This window comes from Rhinoraja longicauda, chromosome 9 (assembly GCF_053455715.1).
Source record: "Rhinoraja longicauda isolate Sanriku21f chromosome 9, sRhiLon1.1, whole genome shotgun sequence".
Taxonomy (NCBI): Eukaryota; Metazoa; Chordata; class Chondrichthyes; order Rajiformes; family Arhynchobatidae; genus Rhinoraja; species Rhinoraja longicauda.
Window position 1 is genome coordinate 10,508,957 of NC_135961.1, and position 21,185 is coordinate 10,530,141.

General features: G+C 39.1%; 1 protein-coding gene across 3 annotated transcripts in view; it reads right to left on the reverse strand.

Moving 5' to 3' along the window:
- Positions 1 to 18,375, reverse strand: part of ccdc85a (coiled-coil domain containing 85A) — a 395,213-nt gene extending 376,838 nt beyond the window's left edge. For all 3 annotated transcript variants that reach the window (XM_078404773.1, XM_078404772.1, XM_078404771.1), the window contains exon 1: positions 17,168 to 18,375. In XM_078404773.1, coding sequence (XP_078260899.1) covers positions 17,168 to 18,179 — 1,012 coding nt within the window. In that variant the 5' untranslated portion in view covers positions 18,180 to 18,375. The remainder of the gene's footprint in view (positions 1 to 17,167) is intronic.
- Between the last annotated feature and the right edge of the window lie 2,810 nt (positions 18,376 to 21,185).

The window sequence follows — 21,185 nt, forward strand, 5'->3', positions numbered from 1 at the left end:
ACCAAGACTGCACACAACACTCCAAATGCATCATACAGTCTTACAATGCTGCATCATGACTTCCTGACCTTTACACAAAATGTCCTGATCAATGAAGTTGAGCATGCTATATATGTTCTTTACCACTCTATCTATTCGTGTTGCCTCCTTCGGGGCGTTATGAATCTTGTCCCCAAATCCCTTTGCACGTCAATGCTGTTAAGCGTCTTGCCATCACCATATATCTTCCCCGACATTCGACCTCCCAAAGTGCAACACCTCATACTTGTTAATAAACTCCAAATTGGTGTCTTTTTAGTTCAATAGGTCTAAAATAATGAAAACTCAGAAATCTCCGCCAAAAAAATGCATACATTAAAAATAATCCTCACTGATTATTGATTGATTTCTTTGAAACAAGAAATTGAAAGACATATCTGATCTTGTTCTTGCCTGTTAACAACTGAATTTGGAACCTTTTGTTCTGGGCGATTGTTTCCCAGGGCACATTTTCGCAAAAGAGTCTACACTTCTTGCAAGGGTAGTGATCCTAAGGCCATCATGACATTCAAGGGCTATTATTGTTTTTGCATCTGCATCAATGAAAGATTTGTTCCAAGATAACACAGGTTTAACAGGTCTATTTTCTCCCACAAGATAAAAAAGCAGGTTGGTGAAAACATCACTCAATTGTTCGGACCTTAACAACTAGGTTTATCCTAAACACATCTTGAACATTTCAATGCACTACCCAACACTGCCTTCCAGTTCCATTATACATAAAATCATTATGATTATTGGAATATCCTGAGCAACACAGCAGAAAAATACATTGACACTAAAGGGATAGAGACTGGGATTAACTGTGCAAATGAACATCATTCTATATGGGATTACTCCTCCAAATCCTCTCAAATTCAGTTCTTATTGTGCTCAGACTGACAGCTCACAGATTACATTTCAGAAAACCTATTTTGGAAACAAACACCCGTACTCACAGAGAAAGCATTTCTGCTTATGGATGCCAATTCATCTCTGGGGTTATTCATCAATATTGGAGCACCAAGAATCTTGTCCAGAATTTTTACAATGTCTTTGGAGAAGATACTGTTACTAGTTAACCCTTCATAAAGAATGTAATTTCACAAAACCTTTTGTTCCTATCATGGCATTTCAGTTATCAGAATTTCTCTCTTTTAAGAATGGCTTGAAATAAATAATGCTATGGTCACATTATTAAATTAGAATAAAACTCAGCTCAAGCAAGAATTTCGATAACAAAATCTCAATGCCATTTACCTTTAATTTATTGTAAGATAGATGATTAATGTTATCAAGCATTTAGTATAGATGCATTTTAATGTATTGCTATCACCTCTTTTCTAAGATTTCCAATCTTATTTCATTTTCTGAAATTGCCATTGTCGTCTGGGCCAAAAGAAAATCTACTATGTCTACTGAAATTAAGGAAAATATCTTCAAGATTAATTAATTTAGCTCAAACTTTAAAAATATATAATTAGAACAATATACATTTTAATCACTTAAGATATACAAAGAAACATAAAATATCAGCAGCACTTTCACACCGTCCTACAAAGACTCAGAATAAAAGACGCTTAACTAGCTGTTGATATAAAGCACACAGTTTCATGATACTTGCTGGAAGCAAACTAATGGGTTTTTCTTAAACGGCAAGAGAAATATCACTGGGTCTATTAATATGGAAAGGAATGCAAACCAAATGAAACTGAAATGGCTACCCATTCTACAGCCCATTGATTTTCATTGTGATTGAGTGACAGAAAGTAAAATCAGGTGATCATGAGGTTCAATTGCTATTGTCCAACATATTAACTATGTTTCACCTATTCATCCAAACCAAATTCACCTGGTAACCATAATGACCAAAAATCTGTTTCTGAAAAATGAACCAAGTAACATTTTGTTTTAAATTAAAAGGCACTTCCACATCAATGCGATTAACTGCTCTGTAATTGTTGCACATGCCCTTTAGAACTCTTTTTGAATAATGTCATTACATTTGCCATTTCTCTGGCATCTCTCCTATATTAAGCGAGAATTGCAAGTTTATGGCAAACCCTTCTATGATCTCCACCCACAATAACCAGGATGCATTCCGTTTGGTCCAGGTGACTTGATTCTTTAGGAACAGCCCAATAATTTTCTTTATTGAATTTTGCTTCATTTATTAACTCTCCTTCTATTGACATTTTGGCAGCATTATTTTCTTTAATAAAATTGGGTATAAATACCCACAGTTTCAGCTATGCCCTCCGCGTGTACACGCTGGTTGCTTAATGAATTGCATCCTTCCCCTTACTACCTGCTTAATTAACATGCCAAAAGAATATACTTGGGTTCCCTTTTACATTGCCTGTTACTCCCTTGCTCTCCCTAAACCAGTCTAATTTTCAGTTTCTTAATTCACTTGGTCCACCTCATTTCTCAAATTTCTCAATGACTCCTTCCTCACAGGGCTGAAAAACAGGCTGATCAAAAATACATTTCAGAAATTCATTTTCCTTGTCCTATTTTACCTATCAATGTTCAGGTAATAGAAGTTCCTCTTTATGTTTACTCTGCAGTTCTTTCAGCTTTCCATAACTTCTCTCCAGATTGATTTCTTAATTTCCTATTCACTATTTGCTGGTTTACAGAATAGTGTCAGTGGCATGTCAGCCCCCTTCTCGTGACTTAACTATAACATATTGTATTCTATCCCGGCTTCAAGAACATGCTCTTTTGTACTCCATAATATCTTGGCTTTTTCTTTCCTTCTACCTATTTGCTGAATAACATCTATCCAGGAGTATTAAGTACTCAGCTCCGTCCTCTTTTGAGCAACTTTTCAGTCATTCTCACCATCTCATTTTATTTGTCTGTGCTGGTCAGCAGCCTAATTAAGCAGACAATGCATCGTTTCATTTGATTTAATAATCTTTTAAAATGTCCTTCCTTTTCTGATACTGCCTAGCATGCAGCACTATTCCAAAGTTAAGCAGAAGCTTCCAAGAACAAACTCTTTTATGTCCAAACCAATGTAATGATAGCCACATGCATGCCCACATAAAGTTTAACAGAAAATGAGACAACTACGAGAAACGGGAACCATAGCTGAGTTTCTAGGCTTTTTTCTTCTCCTCTTAAACAAACAGACTGATTATCAACTCTTCAACTGCCAAAGCACAGAAGTTATAGAACATAAAAAAGTACAGAATAGGAAGAGGCCCTTCGGCCCCTAATGTCTGTGCAAAAAATGATGCCAAGATAAACTAATCTCACCTATTTATTTATGAATCACGTTCAAATTTTCAAACTTTGTTAAATAATGAAATGCATTCTATTAAAATAAGCATATCTTGGTAAATGTAAAAATGGCAGAAAGTGCAAAAGCATGCAGCACATTTTTCTGAACAAATTCATTCAACTTAAAATAGAATTATGAATCATGTCTGGGACTAATCAACAGTGCAAATTTCTTATGATACGTTAAATATCAGCTTTAAATCCTGACAATTGAAAAACTTTACATTATTTTCTACATAACCACAAGTATTCAAAACAGTTACAATTTATAAGATTTTGTTGGACATTAAGTATTTTTGCACATCGAGAGTATTAGCTGTAGCATTACGAAGGTATTTATTCACAAAATGCTGGAGAAACTCAGCAGGTCAGGCAGCATCTCAGGAGAGAAGGAATGGGTGACGTTTCGGGTCGAGACCCTTCTTCAGACTGATGTCAGGGGGGCGGGACAAAGGAAGGATATAGGTGGAGACAGGAAGATAGAGGGAGATCTGGGAAGGGGAGGAGAGGGACAGAGGAACTATCTAAAGTTGGAGAAGTCGATGTTCATACCACTGGGCTGCAAGCTGCCCAGGCGAAATATGAGGTGCTGTTCCTCCAATTTCCGGTGGGCCTCACTATAGCAATGGAGGAGGCCCATGACAGAAAGGTCAGACTGGGAATGGGAGGGGGAGTTGAAGTGCTCGGCCACCGGGAGATCAGTTTGGCCAACGCGGACCGAGTGCAGGTGTTGAGCGAAGCGATCGCCGAGCCTGCGTTTGGTTTCGCCGATGTAAATAAGTTGACATCAGGAGCAGCGGATGCAATAGATGAGGTTGGAGGAGGTGCAGGTGAACCTCTGTCTCACCTGGAAAGACTGTTTGGGTCCTTGGATGGAGTTGAGGGGGGAGGTAAAGGGACAGGTGTTGCATCTCGTGTGGTTGCAGGGGAAAGTGCCCGGGGATGGGGTGGTTTGGACCAGAGTGTTACGGAGGGAACGGTCTCTGCGGAACGCAGAGAGGGGAGGGGATGGGAAGATATGGCCAGTGGTGGGGTCCCATTGTAGGTGACGGAATTGTTGGCGGATGATTTGTTGGATCCGCTGGCTGGTGGGGTGGAAGGTGAGAACGAGGGGGATTCTGCCCTTGTTACGAGTGGGGGGAGGGGGAGCAAGAGCGGAGCTGCGGGATGTAGAAGAGACCCTAGTGAGAGCCTCATCTATAATGGAAGAGGGGAAGCCCCGTTTCCTGAAGAATGAGGACATCTCTGACCCCGTAGTGTGAAACACCTCATCCCGGGCGCAGATGCGGCGTAGACGGAGGAATTAGGAGTAGGGGATAGACTTTTATTGCTGTAGCATTACAATCTCTGACCCCGTAGTGTGAAACACCTCATCCCGGGCGCAGATGCGGCGTAGACGGAGGAATTAGGAGTAGGGGATAGACTTTTATTGCTGTAGCATTACAATCTCTTTTTCATTGGGTACAGAAATTACATTTGCGCATAAATTATCATTAGTTTCATACCTTTTACCTTCCCTGTTATCAACTGTGGAAATTTAGTCCACAATTACCAGTATCAATTATTTGAGTATTATTTTGAAAATTTAAAAGATACTTCCCAAGGTTCCAGCTCCTGACAAATGCAGAATTTTAACCCGTTAATATCCACTGCCCCTAAAACAGATTAGCCTTACTTTGAACCTCCGTGGGGACCAGCTAGACTTATTTTTTAATGGCTCCAATAAATGTCATGTTTCTTTTAAGAAATTATTTTATTTTAAAAAGGGACCTTGCTAATACTGTAATAATGACAGAAAAACAGTGTAGGCTAGTTTCTCAGCTATCATCCTGATTTTTAATCTCAATTCCTGCTTCCATCAGGAAAAAAATATGAAGAAGATAGTTTAAAATGCATGATTGCCACGCATAACTACAAGTTTATAGATGATTCTAACATTGTGGACTGAATCTCAATGTTGAGAGAGTTCAGAGAGGTGATAGAGAGCTTAGCAATGTGGTATCCAGTGTGTAAATATTACCAATAATTTATCCTAGTCCATCCACACAAACGAACCTCCCCTCACTCATCACCCAAATCAACTACATCTACACTTCATGCTGCCTTAGTAAAACTGCTAATATAATCAAGGACCACTTCCACCCTGGCCATTCCCTCATCTCGCCTCGGGCAGAGAATATAAAAGGTTAAAAGCACGTACCATCAGATTCAGAAACAACTTTTCCCTACTGTTATCAGACAATTGAATGAACCTCTTATAAGCCAATAGTGATGTCCCAATCTCCGAACTTACCTCATTGTTGTCCTTGCTTTTTAAAAAATATGCATTTTCTCTGTTGCTGTAATACTGTGATACTGCATTACAATATTCTGTACTCTGGTTATTTTAATTTTTGCACTATTATACTTGTGCATGATTTGATTTTACGCATGCATGTTATTTTTTAATTGGATGGCAAACAAAACATAGATTTCACTGTATCTTAGTCCACATGACAATTACAAACTAAAACCAACAGCAGTATTGCCACTACCAAAAACATGAAAAATTAAGAAAATTATTTTTATGTTTTTACATTTTTAACATGCAAAAAAAAATTCACTGAAAAATAAACAATTGTGGGTATGCTCAGGACAATTCTTTTTTGTCACCAGCACACCACTGAAAGTTAGTCAATTCAAGGTCTTTAGCGATTCCCTTATTGGTTCTGTTGGCAATTCTGTGACATTTACAATGCCGTCCATCATGTTTGGGACAAAGACCCTCATTTATTTATTTGCTGCTGGACTCCACAATTTGTGATTTGTAATAGAAAAAAAAAATGAGATGTGGTGAAAGTGCACATTGTCAGATTTTAATAAAGGCCATTTTTATACATTTTGGTTTCACCATGTAGAAATGACAGCAGTGTTTATACATAGTCCCCCCCATTTCAGGGCACCATAATGTTTGGGACACAGCAATGTCATGGAAATGAAAGTAGTCTTGTTTAGTATTTTGTTGTATATCCTGCATGCAATGACTGCTTGAAGTCTGCGATTCATGAACATCAAGTTGCTGGCTGTCTTCTCTGGTGATGCTCTGCCAGGCCTGTATTGCAGCCATCTTTAGCTTACGCTTGTTTTGGGGGATAGTCCCCTTCAGTTTTCTCTTCAGCATATAAAAGGCATGCTTAATTGGGTTCAGATCAGGTGATTGACTTGGCCACTCAAGAATTGACCATTTTTTAGCTTTGAAAAACTGTTGGTTTAGCAGTATGTTTGGTCTTGCTGTAGAATGAACCGCCGGCCAATGAGCTTCGAGGCATTTGTTTGAACTTGAGCAGATAGGTTGTGTTTATACACTTCAGAATTCATTATGCTATTACCATCAGCAGTTGTATCATCAATGAAAATAAGTGAGCCAGTACCTTCATCAGAAACACATGCCCAGGCCATAACACCCCCACCACCCATGTTTCACAGATGAGGTGGTATGCTTTGGATCTTGGGCAGCTTCCTCTCTCCTCCATACTTTGCTCTTGCCATCACTCTAATATAAGCGAATCTTCGTCTCATCTGTCCACAAGACCTTTTCCAAGAACTGTGGTTGCTCTTTGAAGTACTTTTTGGCAAACTGTAACCTGGCCATCCTATTTTTGCAGCTAACTAGTGGTTTGCATCTTGCAGTGTAGCCTCTGTATTTCTGTTCATGAAGTCTTCTGCGGACAGTGATCATTGACAAATCCACACCCAACTCCTAAAGAGTGTTTCTGATCTGGCGGACAGATGTTTGGGGATTTTTCTTTATTGTGGAGAGAATTCTTCTGTCACCAGCTGTGGAGGTCTTCCTTGGCCTTCCAGTCCCTTTGTGATTGTGAAGTACAAAGCAAATAAATAAATGATGGGTCTTTGTCCCAAACATTATGGAGGGCACTGTATTTGAGTTATTAGCCATGAGTTAGAGTTATGTGCAGTCTGAGCATCTTTTTACAATTAACTGCAATTACTCAACATTTAATTCAGTTCCCAATACTACGGATTGTTTGCATCCCAATGAGCTCACCTGTGCTCTCTTTCTTCTGAATGATGTTCCAAACAGTTGATTTTGGTAAGCCAAGTTTTGGCTGATGTCTCTAACAGTTTTATTCTTGTTTCTCAGTCTCATAATAACTTCTTTGACTTTCATTGTCACAACTTTGGTCCTCATGTTGATAAACAGCAATAAAAGTTTCCAAAGGTGATGGAAAGACTGGAGGAAAGACTAGGTGCTGAGAGCTCTCTTATACCTGCATTAAGGAGGGAACACACCTGAGCAATTACAAACACCTGTGAAGCCATGTGTGCCAAACATTATGGTGCCCTGAAATGGGGGGACTATGTATAAACATTGCTGTAATTTCTACATGGTGAAACCAAAATGTATAAAAATGGCCTTTAATAAAATCTGACAATGTGCACTTTAACCACATGTGATTTTTTTCCATTACAAATCTCAAATTGTGAAGTACAAGGCAAATAAATAAATGATGGGTCTGTCCCAAACATTATGGAGGGCACTGTATTTGAGTTATTAGCCATGAGTTAGAGTTATGTGCAGTCTGAGCATCTTTTTACAATTAACTGCAATTACTCAACATTTAATTCAGTTCCCGACACTACGGATTGTTTGCATCCCAATTCAGTTCATGATTTTCCCCAAAGTAGAGCCTTGTTTGGTTTAAATACAAAATATTCTTAACCAATTGCTTTCTAAATTGGGTTCCTATGATTAATTGATTTGTGATTTCAGAGTCAGTTATACATGATGGCAAAAGACCTTTTGTCCCACTGAGTTCATGCCAACCATCAATTATAACAATCACATTATGCCCAAATTTCCATCAACACCCTCCAGATTCTACAACTAACCTGCAGCTTAGGGGCTATTTGAGGTGGCCAACTAACAACCAGTACATCCTTGCAACATTGCATTACGTAACAAATACAAATTATATTTCAAGAGATTCAAAAATGTTTACGTGTCATTTGCACTGGGAATGGAACAAAAAAAATCTCAATTGCTGCAGCTTTATATGCACATTAACACACAAAAAACACAATAATCAATAATACCATGAATTATCAATATACAATAAATGATCAGTAATATTAAGTAACCAGACCATTGCAGTGCAACCTAAACAAAAACCCGAAACTATTGCTGAGATAGGGTTGTGGTTAGGGTTGTGTAGTTTGTCTCAAAAACCTGAATTTTGATGGGAGGAAGTTATTCTTGACTCGAGAGATCAAAGTTCCCAGGTGCCTGTACCTTCCTCATAATGGTAGCAGCAAGATGAGAGCGTGGCAAGAGTGATGAGGTTCTTAGCTCACTTTGAGTCAACTCCTCACGTAGATTCCTTCGACAATGTGGAGGTCAATACCCGTGATCGACTGGGCAATGTCCGTCACTTTCTCCAGCCTCCTTCCGTCTTGGACAGTCAAGTTACTGAACCAGGACATGATGCAATCAGTCAGTCTGCACTCAACCATTCACCTTCAAAAGGTCAATAGAGCATTCAACTACAGCATGCCGAATCTTCTCAATCTTTTATGGAAGATCTTTATGATTACATCAATGTGCTGGGCCCAGGACAGATCTTCAGAGATGTATACGTCCAGGAACAGAGCTGTTGACTCTACTCCACCATCCAGTCAGAAAAGACAGGTTCATGGATCCTCAGCTTTCCCTTCCTTGAGTCAACAATCGGTGTTGTTGTTCTGGCACCGTTCAATCAATTATTGATCTCCTTCCAATACTCTGAATCATTGTTACCCATTATTCGTCCCAGTGATATCATCAGCAAATTTAAAGCTGACTTTGGAACTGTGCCTAGTCACACAGCCATGGGTACAGAGAGCAGAGTAGGGAACTGGGGACACAGCCTTGAGGTGCCCTGTGCTGATGGTCATTGAGGAGGTACTGTTGTTGCCAATTAGTACTGATTGAAATTTGCCCATATAGAAGTCATGTATCCAATTGCAAAGGAACGAGCGGAGAGACCCATTTCTCCGTTTGATGTTTAGAGGGGACTAGACCGAGTGGACCCGTTGGGCCCAAACCTCTCCTGCATTGGTGCAGCACCCTCCCCTCCTCTCCTCTTCTCTTCTCTCCCCTCCCTTATCCTCCCTCCTCCCCCCCTCCCTAGGAGATAGATTTAAACGTTAAAATGTGAATAACTTAAAAAATATAACTCCGATTTCAATGAAACTTCTTCCATTAGCACCAAAGGGATGACCGTAAGGTGGACCTAAAATTGTCACGCTATCGTGTATTGTTTTGGCTGAAGTTCAGGAACAAACAAACAAGAGTTTTAGTATATAGATATATAGATAGATGATGGTGTTGAATGCTAAGTTGTAATCAATGAATGTAGCCTGATGGATGTGTTTTTATTTTCCAAGTGGTCCAGTGCAGATAGGAGAGCCAGCAAGAACAATCTACTGCTGATATGTTGAGGTGGCAAGCCTCTTTTAGTGGTTCTGGGTCCTTATTAAGGCAGGATTTGAAATGCATCATAACCAACCAATCAGAGCATTTCATTATATTGAACATGTATGCCACTAGTCAGTGGTTATGGAGGCATGTCACCTTGCTCTTCTTGGACACCAGTTTAAGGTTATCCTTTTAAAGCAAGTGGGGACTGTAATACTGAGAGGTTGAAGGTATCCATGAAAACTTCAGCCAGTTGGCCTGCACAGGTTTTAAGAATGTGACCATGTATACGCAAGTTTTACAAGAATTTACCTCGTGAAAGATCTGACATAGACCTCAGAGCCTGAGATCACAGTGTCGTCAGGGATTGTGGTTATCTGTTTCTATAACATATTTGCATCACAGCTTTTCAAAGACTATTTTAAAGCTGACATTGATTTTGTCATTTTTAGAACACTCCAAACTATAATCTTCCTGAGTTAGCACTTCAGAAAGAAAATGTTGTGATAAGTGCCAGCAGCTGAAGAATGAATGACCTTTTGACATGGAAACTATCAAGAATTGGCCAGCAAAGATCATCAATGAAAAAACATCAACTAATATTTATATTACTGACAAAGTGCATCCAATTGAAGTTAAAATATTGTAAAGTTGCTGAACAATTCCAGTAATCATTGAACGAGAGACAATCTACAATATAACATGAAGGTAGTAGTAAAACAAAAGCCTCACTGATCTTCTTTGCAACAGTTGTGAAGAATTGTATCCAAGAATTCCAACGTCATTATACTGACTCAGCAGTGGTATATCACAATGCGTTGGTATTGATTTTATTCAATACAGCATGGTTTTACTTTATGTTCACAGGCGAGTAATTTAATATCATCAGACTTGTTTTCTCTGCATGTTCATCAGTTCAGATGTGCATGTTAATTGATAAACACAGACTCGATTAAGTGCTTCAAAGAAATTTTTAATCTAACATTACGAGCAGAAGAGTCTTCTTTTTAATCTTGAGTTGAACCAATAAAGAAAATTAGGTTAGCTCCTTTGACTCCTCCTATCTCAATTTTCCCCATTTATGTCAAAACAAAGAATAGCAAAAATATGCCCCTATTTCCATCTAATCAAGGTGAATATTCAGAGTTTACACTTCCATTTCCAACCCATTTTGTTTTAGGTTATAATTGTGGCATCAAGCCCACATAGCACCTATGAAATGTAGTCTGCTTAGATGTGTGCAATAAAGTCCATGAAAAAAAACTACTTCGGGAAGAAAATTGGCTTTGTGTAAATGAATGCAGACAAAACATTTTGTAAACCTATTCATCAAAATTCATAAATTGGAAAATTTGTTACTTTGGCCTAAACTCTGAAATTTAAAGGATCGACACAGCTAATTATAATCCAATGTATTTCAACTTTGTCTTAATATGGCTTTTTTTTCTAAAGTGGTTCATCTTGATAGATTTTAGTGTGATATGTAAACAGTAGGATTATTTGACAATTTATATGCTGACAGATGTATTTCATCTTGTACAATTTGACGTGTTACCAGACTTGATTTTTTAAAGTTTCAACTTTAAACACCATGATTGCATTACAGCATCACCTTTGTCTTCATTGATAAAACAGCAAAAGCATCCTTCCTTGAGGAAGGCATTTAATTTTTCTCCCACTAAAATCTACAACAATTACCATCTCAGCCTTCCATGATTCTCAGTCCTTACTCAGTAATTAAAATGTTTTACCTTTTTCAGAATTCAAATATGAATGGTTAAAGTTTATTGAACCGTGTTTTCACGTAACCTATGAATATTCTAGAAATCACAAGTTCAATCAAACTTTTAATACACTGTTGTTAAACCGGCAGAGATTTCCCCAATACATTTCTCACATTGGTTGACGGGAAATAATAATCCTATAACATGATCAATGATTTGTATCTTATTGCTAATCTTTTGCCCTTCATTATAATATTTGTGACCTTCTATCTATCAGTATTACTACAACAGTAAATAGTACTCTGAAACATCTTCCTTTTTCAAAGCTGTAATAAGCATCGTCCATGCTTAACTCCCTTATATTATGCAAATCAAGGCCATTGCACACTACAGCTCCCGCGCCCCAACACACTACCCATCTCTCAGATGATTTCATAACTACTAACTTCACGTTTTCCTTCCTTTTAAGTAACCTTGGTTTCAAAGCCCATGTCTAATGTTTTTTTATGTAAAATTCAGATAAACATTTACTGTATAAATTTCAATTTTTGAGTGGGATCACATTCTTTTCTCAGGAATTTACATTATTATATTAAAACAACCAATAAACAGCTTCTCTAATCATGTGTTAATCAAGTGAAAAGTTAAATTATTCAGGTGATTTTATTCAGAGAATCTGAAAAGTCAACAAAGATCTATGATCACAAGCACAATCCTGTACCAACTGCTTTAAAATGCACATCTGTGTAGATGATACCTCACTAGGTATGTCCCCAGTTGACTGACACATGGTGCACTAACAAAGAATAGCAAACTGGTTCAAGTACTGAAGGCAAACCTTCAAGTACTGAAGGCAAACCTTCAAAATCATGCCACAATCGGAAGGCAACATCTTCCAAAGAGAATAGAGTGAAAAGAGACAGATGCAGGAAATATTTCACTGGGATATCCAGTTCAGAGTGTAACAACTAAAGTAAACGTTCTCTGGAAATTCACTTAAGCAGTTTTAGAAGGCAAATAATAATAATTGCTATAAAAGTGCAATTTTGAAAAGAAAGTAAAAGACATATTCTGAAATCTTTGATGGATCAATGTTTAATTCACTGCAAAATATATAATTCAACCAAGATATAACGATGTAATCCACACTCTCTGTTGAATTATATTATTTCCACTAAGTAAAATAACACTATTTCAATTGGATTCAATGGTTTTCAGTAAGGGAAAGCATTAAAATTAACCCAAGGTTCAAACTTCCAATAATTTCACAGCTCCAAGGTGGATTTGTATGGCCTTCAAGTTAAATCATGTACAGACTTACTGACGATGTCATACATTTAGAATAATTTGAATAATAGTCATTGCCAGGCTTATAGATGCAGACTGCCCTTGCTGGTACCAAAGATATGCCAACAATGTCTTTTTTTTTAGGATGGAAATATGGGGCAAAAAAAATGAACTCCCTAAGGATTATTCCTCAATTCAAAATTACTGAAATGTCTACTACACCGAACAGTATAACAAAGATTCCAAAGGCAAAAATGTCTTGAAAAATAAAAGAATAAGATAAACTACTGAAGTTCAAGAGAATACAGAGAATTAGACTTAATCAGAATAACTGCAGTCAACACACCACCAAGCCGATTTTCAGATAAGGACGTTTACTTACATTTCACATTTACTTACTGGACAGACATATTTTTTGAGATTCTGTTGTAACGAACAATGAGGTACAGTATTTAGACAACCATTGACCATTAATACAGACAGAACTCATCAATACAAACTCAAATATTTCTTAAATGGAACACATTAATAATGATGTAGCAGCTCTTCTTACACTTAGGATTTACTTTACCTGTACTTCTACCCAACTCTCATAAAAATTGGCTTGTATTTATTACTCACGCAAAACATGTAAAAAATGTTATTTGCTAAATCATACTCTATTAAACAAAAGAACATAAAACGGTCACTGAAGTGAATTATTTACCTCATTTTGCATTTCATACAGTTGGAGATTAAGACCACTACTAAATTCACACAATGTCCTCAAAATGAAAAGAAAGCATTTTTGCATTTTATAAGTTTATCTGTAGTTTGAAGAAAATTATGAAGGTCACATTAATCAAAGCAATGGATCAAGTTGAACGAGCAGCTTCTGTATGCATAATGTTTGCCCAATTTGGTTCAAATTTGCTTCAAAACACTTATGTTAAAATGGTAATATCCATCAGCTTGTCAAAGGAGAAAGAAGATTGATTCCATCTATACCCCCAATGTATGATTTTAGTATGTTCACATATCTATTGACCAATAATTTTCAAAAACAAATAAGTGGTAAGCTCAGTTTTATTCCTGATGAGGGAATTATTTCTGGATGTTTGCAACATTTCTGGTGCTTTCCAAAAACAAACAATATTTGTGATTCCCATACCAAATTACGTTTCAAATTTAGGCAAAGACGACTGGAATTTGAAACTAATACCATGTCATGAATCCATATTTTTGCAATTCTTTGTTGAACAAAAGTATACTTTTCCTCAACAGGATTACAAACATTATTCTCACAATGCATTTTAGGGACTTGTAGCAGACAGATGATGTGTACTGGAACTCTCATCTTTGTGTCACTCATAAACAAGTCATCTAAATACTGAACTTTTTTCTAATTGTAAATACAAATCATACCTTTTTAAATGCAATTTGCTTCCCTTTCTTAAGTGTCATCCTTTAAATGAAGCATTTAACCAAGGTTGCAATCTGCTCTCACATGGATATTAAAGTTTCCAGATGAGGAAGAAGCAAATGCCCAAATTCCTGGCCAATATTTATTTCTCATCCAGCATCACAAAAATGGACCATCTAATTATCAGCACTGCTACTCCTGGGAGACTGTCGTGCACAAATTGGCCTTCATGCATACAATATTATAACAGAGATTAAAGTTCAGAAAATGTAATTTGACTGTGAAGCACTTCAGAATTTCCCAAAAATAACATGAAAGGCTTTAGATAAACGCAATTTCACAGGAACAAGGGCAGATTGAGGTTTATTGCACTGTTTTGATATAATTTTCACAATATATTGCCAGAAGTGACTATAGAATTACCTGCAATATTAATAATCTAAAGAATAAATTGAAAAACAACATAAAATGAAAATAGAGAGGGGCAAGAAAATGGATCTAGAAAACAAAAGGATAAGCTGAATGGCCACTTTTGGCACCGAATATTTCATTACGAACACAGATGGTTCTTGATCTGCTTGCCGTTGAGTTTCCAAATCTGTCTTCTTTATGATTTCTCTTTCACTTACAGTATGTCCTGGCATTAAGTACTGTAGTTCATACCGGTTGTTCCATGGTATTTACAACATAATCAATTAGTTCCCAAAATTCCCATTCCAATCAGCCTTGTGTGAATTTCCATTTACTCACCCATGCATTGGAAATAAAGGATCTAGCTGCAGCCAAGCAGGTGCTAGTTTGGATTGCACATACCATACTATAGTCAAAATTTAGTTCCAATTTGATTTACTCAAGAGGTTCTACTTCCATAACATAAATAGGTACTTTGATGCTCCTGTGCTAATTTAAGGCTTCGTGGGTATTGACAGCTATGTCACGCCAGTCTAGCATGAAAGCAAATCATCAATAGTTTGGATTACACAGAAGAGATTCAACAATAATGCTCACAATAATACGGCTTAATTCTGATATCAATTATCTAATTTCCAGCTTTGTTTAATTTTGTACTGGACATTTTTATGTGGATTGACATCCATCTGGAATCAACCAAAACAGGCATTTTTCTTGGATCTCAAAAGGGAAATATCCATACCCAATTGAATACCAAACATTAAACAATATTTATTTAGTTGATGTAATTTTTGCATATTATTTCAGCTATCTGAAGACACCATCATCACCAGTGTAAACAATTTACAGGTTACCAATAAACTGTAATTGGACACAACTCAAAGCATGGTTTGTTGTCATTGTGAAAACCCAAAGAGTTTTGGGTGAGTCACTCATCTCCAACACTGCAGTCAATCAAACCAGAGTGTAACTGACCACACAGTTACAGGGTACATCTCAACAATTTTAGAACTGGACAAGATCACTGTGTCTCAAATCTATACCAATATTAAAAAATCCCAAATCAATCTATGTCCTGCTCCGGGCATCAAATTTTAAAAGTTTTGGAACTGAATGAATAATCTATGGCTTGAATTCGGAAGGAATCTCCATTTCAAGTGAGCCAAGATTGGAACAATATTTACAGTAAACCAATATTTACCAGTAAATAGCCACAACACACTTGACCTCATATTTCTCTGACTGCTTTATAATCAGGATATTTTAGTTACATACTGGTTTTAAACTTATCACTTCCTTTCATGTCTTCCTTCAAATAGAACAAATAACTAACAAACATTAATCCCCCAAAATTACAGATATATGAATTATGTTTCATGAATAAACAGGAAGATATATCAATAAAGCCTGGTATTACCTTTTCAAAGAAACAGTGCAATATTGAGCCTGAAATAGTTTGTTTTGAAGTTTTACTATCACGCAAGTATATTCATTAAATTTTATTTACTTGATCCAACAAGTTAGATGCCTCCGGAATTTTAGAATATTCTCACTTTAATCCCACTCAACAACAAAATCCAGTTTGAGTGGAAGTCTATAAAATGTGTTTACAACTAAACGTATTTTATATTACAATTTGTTAATTTAAACAAAATTTAATATGAAATGCAGGTATTTATATCAATAATGATGGCGGTTTATTTTATATATTTATATGCAGAAAGGCAAAAACCAGTTCAAAGAATAAAATCAATGTTTCCTAAATGTTCTGCAATTCAACAAATTGCATGTACTCTAATAAATTACTTTTATTATTGGAAAAACAATGTCATTTTTTAATCCCAATGGTTTTAGTGTGCACACAGCTCCAAAGATCCCAAACCCCAATAAGATTTACATATTTCCATTGAAAATTTACTATGTAATTTAATATTGATATTAACGCATTTATCAGTAAAACTGGTACATTAATAGATTTACCCAATGTATGCACTTTCTTTCTAATGTACTGGGGCATACCAGGGGCAATAATTTGCCATGCAATGGAAATGTTTTTATTTAGGGGGGAAAATAAATATGTCATTTATTAAGAGCGCATAAGAAATTTGAGATAAGAAATCATGTGCATCTAAAATTTAATTAGAAATGTCACGACTTATCACCAACCAAAAGCGCTACTCTTTTACTACCTGAAAACATTTTGCATTTTTAGTCTCGATGGGAGTTAGGACATAGTTAGGGCTTGTATAACATATTATAATGTGAATGCATCGATTTCATGCATTAATTGTGGTGCTACAATAAAAACTGCAATTTAGTCTTACCAGTTCGTTTTTACATTAACAAGTTATGGATGTTATAGGTATGAACATTATATGGATGTTATAGGTATAGCAAATGAACGTATCGGTGAGCTTCGTGCCGTTATTAAACACGCGTTATTGGCTTATGTGGCCAAACAACGCATTTTATCAATGCCCTAAAATAAATGCACTGAACTCCGAGTGAATCAGATATTGTGGCTATGCGTTTGTAGTCTCTGCAAAAACACCTGTGGTTTCAGTAGGTCTACCAACCCACCATTCATCCCATTGTATACACTTCTGTGATGAGGCGAAAGCTCGTCCGCTGCTGCCGCCGATGGTCTCCGCAGAGTTCCTTCCCTGCTGCTGCTGCCCAGGTGTTTAAAGTGCTCAGAATTGCCTCCGTAGTGTTGCTTAAGGCGCTCAGGGCTGCCGCCCCGGTGCTGCTGCAGATGCTCCGGAGTCGGGGTGCCAATGATAACGTGCTTTGGGTGCTCGGGACTGGAGCTGATCATGTGCCTGGGGAGGTGCTCGGCGCTGCCGCTCATGTGCTTGGGCAGGAGCTCTGGGCTGCCGGTGTTCAGGCTGTGTTTCTGGTGCTCGGGGCTGCTTCCTCGGTGCTTTTGCAGGTGCTCGGGACTGCCTCCGCCGGCCGCCCGGTGTTTCTGGAGGTGCTCGGGGCTGCTGCCCGTCAGCTGGCCGTGGTGCTCGGGGCTGTCGGTGCTGCCGGCGCTGGAGGTGCTGCTGCCATCGCCCACGTCCCTTGAACCACTTGTGGCGCTCAGGTGCAGCAGGCTGGACTGACTGTCTATGGAGCAGCGGCTGCCCACACCCCTCTCCTCGTCCAGCATCAGGCATATCTCCTTCAGCTCCGAGTTCTCCCTCACCACCTCGTCCTGCTTGGACTCCAGCTCCTTCATTTTCTGCAAGTACAGGGCAACTTCTTTGCGCATCACTCCCGCAGTGTACCTGCCGAGCCGCTGCCACTCCCGCGACACCTTCTTGCCTTTCTGCCGGTCGTCGTCCAGGAAGCAGCAGAGATCCCTGAGCTCCTGGTTGTCCTCCTGCAGCTTCTGGTTGATGTCTTTCAGCCCCCGTATCTCAGTCAGGTGCACCTGCAGCCGACGGTTCACCTCCTTGATCAGGTTGCTGTGATCGATCATGACCGTCATCTTCTCGGCATCGGTTCTCCGAAGTCTCCTCACCAGCTCCTCCTTACTCCACTTCATCAGCTCTTCGTCCGCAATTTTAGACAGGTCCTCCCGCGAGCCTTCCGCGTTTTTACTCATTTTAAAAACAAAAAATAATCTCGGATAACAGCTTATAAAAAAAATATATATAGATAAAAGTAGTAGTTTTTGTTTCAATGATTTGACGCGCAGATCATTGCTGCTGCTGCTGCCGCCACCGCTCGGCGCGGGGCATGGCCGTACCCACGCGCGCTCCGCAGCCTCGCCGCCACCAACTGGCAAGTCGCGAGACGCAGCAGCAGCCGCCGCGGCGCGAGCCCGGTGCCCGCGCTTCCCCACAGCCCAGGGAGGGCACTGCGCATGCCCCGCGCAATGCCATCTGGTACTTGTAGGCTCGACATCGCGTCATGTTGCAGCTGGGAATGCACAGGGGGGGGAAGTAGAATACTGCGCATGCCCCCGCGCAATGCCAGCTGGCACTTGTAGGCTCAACATGGCGTCACGTTGCAGTTGGGAATGCACAGGGGGGAGAAAAGCAGAATACTGCGCATGCCTCCGCGCAATGCCAGCTGGTACTTGTAGGCGCGACATCGCGTCACTTCACAGCTGGGAATGCACAGCACAGGGAGAGAGGGAAAGAAAAAGAAAAAAAAGAAACAAAAGCAGAATAAGGCTGAAGAAGGGGCTCGACCCGAAACGTCACCCATTCCTTCTCTCCAGAGATGCTGCCTATCCCGCCTAGTTACTCCAGCACCTTCGATTTAAAAGCAGACTACTGCGGACGCTGGATGTCTTGACATTAAAATTGGCAGCAACGCCGTACTGTGGAGACTTAGTAGGTAGGTGTGGAGAGAAGCGGTCAGTGTTCTGGAAACGACACAGATCGGGGTTTTTTTAAATTGCCGTTGGAAAGACTGGACCAGCCACCTTTATCTCACTGCGAAAGCAGGCTGCCCATCCTGCAGTGAGTGAGTCACCTACTTACTCCCGAAAGCCAAGGTTCTCCAGCTTCCTTTGCAGATTTCACCTTGAATCCCAGCAGAGTTTCTATTTATTTAAAGTCTTCGGGTGTGTCAGTGCGCGTCAAAACCAATTAAACACTTGTGAAGTGAAATCACGCTTGTAATTAAAGAAACATAGTAATCACATTACACACAGGAAATCTCACAAACAACCATGTGATAAATGATATATCTCAGAAAAAAATACTTCCCAAAGCCCTTCTGTCATCCACAAGGCACAATACTGGCGTGAAAGAATATCGTCCATTTATTCCAATGAGTGCAGTTGCAAAAATACTCAACACTTTCCAGAATGCAGGTTCTCATACTTCTTAAATGCTGTGAGACTACCTGCCTCTATTTCATCTTCAGACAATGTGTTCCTGATTGCAACCATCTCCCCTGATATCAGTCTGAAAAAGGTTCTCATCCCGAAACGTCACCCATTCCTTCTCTCCGAGATGCTGCTTGACCCGCTGAGTTATTCCAGCATTTTGTGTCTCCCTTAGGCATAGACAAGTTTGGGATAAAAGCCCCTTTTCTGTGCTGTACAAATATAATTCCATGAATCGTGATTCTATTGCTATTGTCAAAACTGATGACCACGAACCATGTCAGCACTCCTCTTCTTCTAAGGTGATCTCTCAGGATTTATTTCTACTCTAGTTCCTTGGGTTCTGAGGTGACCAATGTTGCATTGCCAGACTCTACCACAGATGGGGTAGGAGGTGCCTAACAGAATGGATGGTGGATAGTTTGTCAGGCCGTGTGCTTATTCCACCATTTACACTCAGCCTCTGTATGCACCTGATGCGTTGACTCAAGGCTCCCAGTGCCATTCCAAATGCTCCTTCTTCACGTTGAGCAATTGTGCACCAAGGATTTGCATGGGTCAGTGAGACTGTTGCATTTTTGCTTAGGAAACTTTGAGGGCATCTTCATATCTTTCCCTCTAGCCTCAGTGAGTTCTTCCCATGACAATATTCAGAACAGTCTCTGATTTGGAGATCTGGTGTTGGATACATAAATGGCCTGTCCCAGAGCTGACCGAGTGTAATTACAGGCTGAATGTTTGGGTTTGTGACTTGAGAGAAGTTGATGACATTTGGTTCATTTATCATTCTGATGGATTTGGAGATTTTGTAAGGTTTACAAAATTCATATTATCCTTCTCATTCCCAGTTTCTCAGTAGTTTATCTGTTGAATTGATCACTGGGCTTCAATTCCTGGTGAATACAGCATGTGTAGTATTAGAGTGAATGTGTCCAAACTGGATATCGGAAAGGCTCATTTTTATGAGGTTATCCAGGTGAGAGGATGTTTGCTTTTGGATTTCCCATTGGTTGCAAAGGATACATGCCTTGAAATGTACAGTTCTGATGTCCCCCTTGCTCAATATAGCTTTCCCAAGGCTCCTTACCAAGATTGGGCAATTTCTGCATTATTTTGTTCTTTCAATGGCTTTCAAGTTGTGTTGCAGAATTTTTATGAAAAGATCATTCACCAGTTTATGAAGCTTCAGGTTTTAGATAAACTATTTGCTAGCTTTTATCTTCTCTCTATAACAATCAGAAAATATAATTAATGATATCTCTTTGCTCTTTCCCTCTCTGTCTTTTGATCAGTTCTGCACAGGGGAATGCTTATTTTTCAATTATCGGTATTGCAAAATGAATGACACATCAAATATATGATGTTACGATAGAACTTTATTAATTCCAGGAGGGAAATTGATCTGCCAACAGTCATAAAAACACAACAACACAAAATACATGAAACATGAAATTAAAATAACAAGTGGAAAGGATTTGGGATGTGCAAAAATTGGGGAGTCAATCGCAGCCTCAGTCTACCCCATGACAGAAGGGGGAGTATTTGTAGTTTGTTAGCCACAGGGAAGAAGGATCTCCTGTGGCATTCTGTCCTTCATCTTGGCGGAACCAGTCTGTTGCTGAAGGTACTCCTCAGGTTAACCAGTGTGTCATGGAGGGGGTGAGCTGTGTTGTCCAGGATACTCTGCAGTTTGAGGAGTATTCTCCTCTCCAAGACCACCTCCCATGAATCCAACTCTGTCCCCAGGACGGAGCTAGACTTCTTGATGAA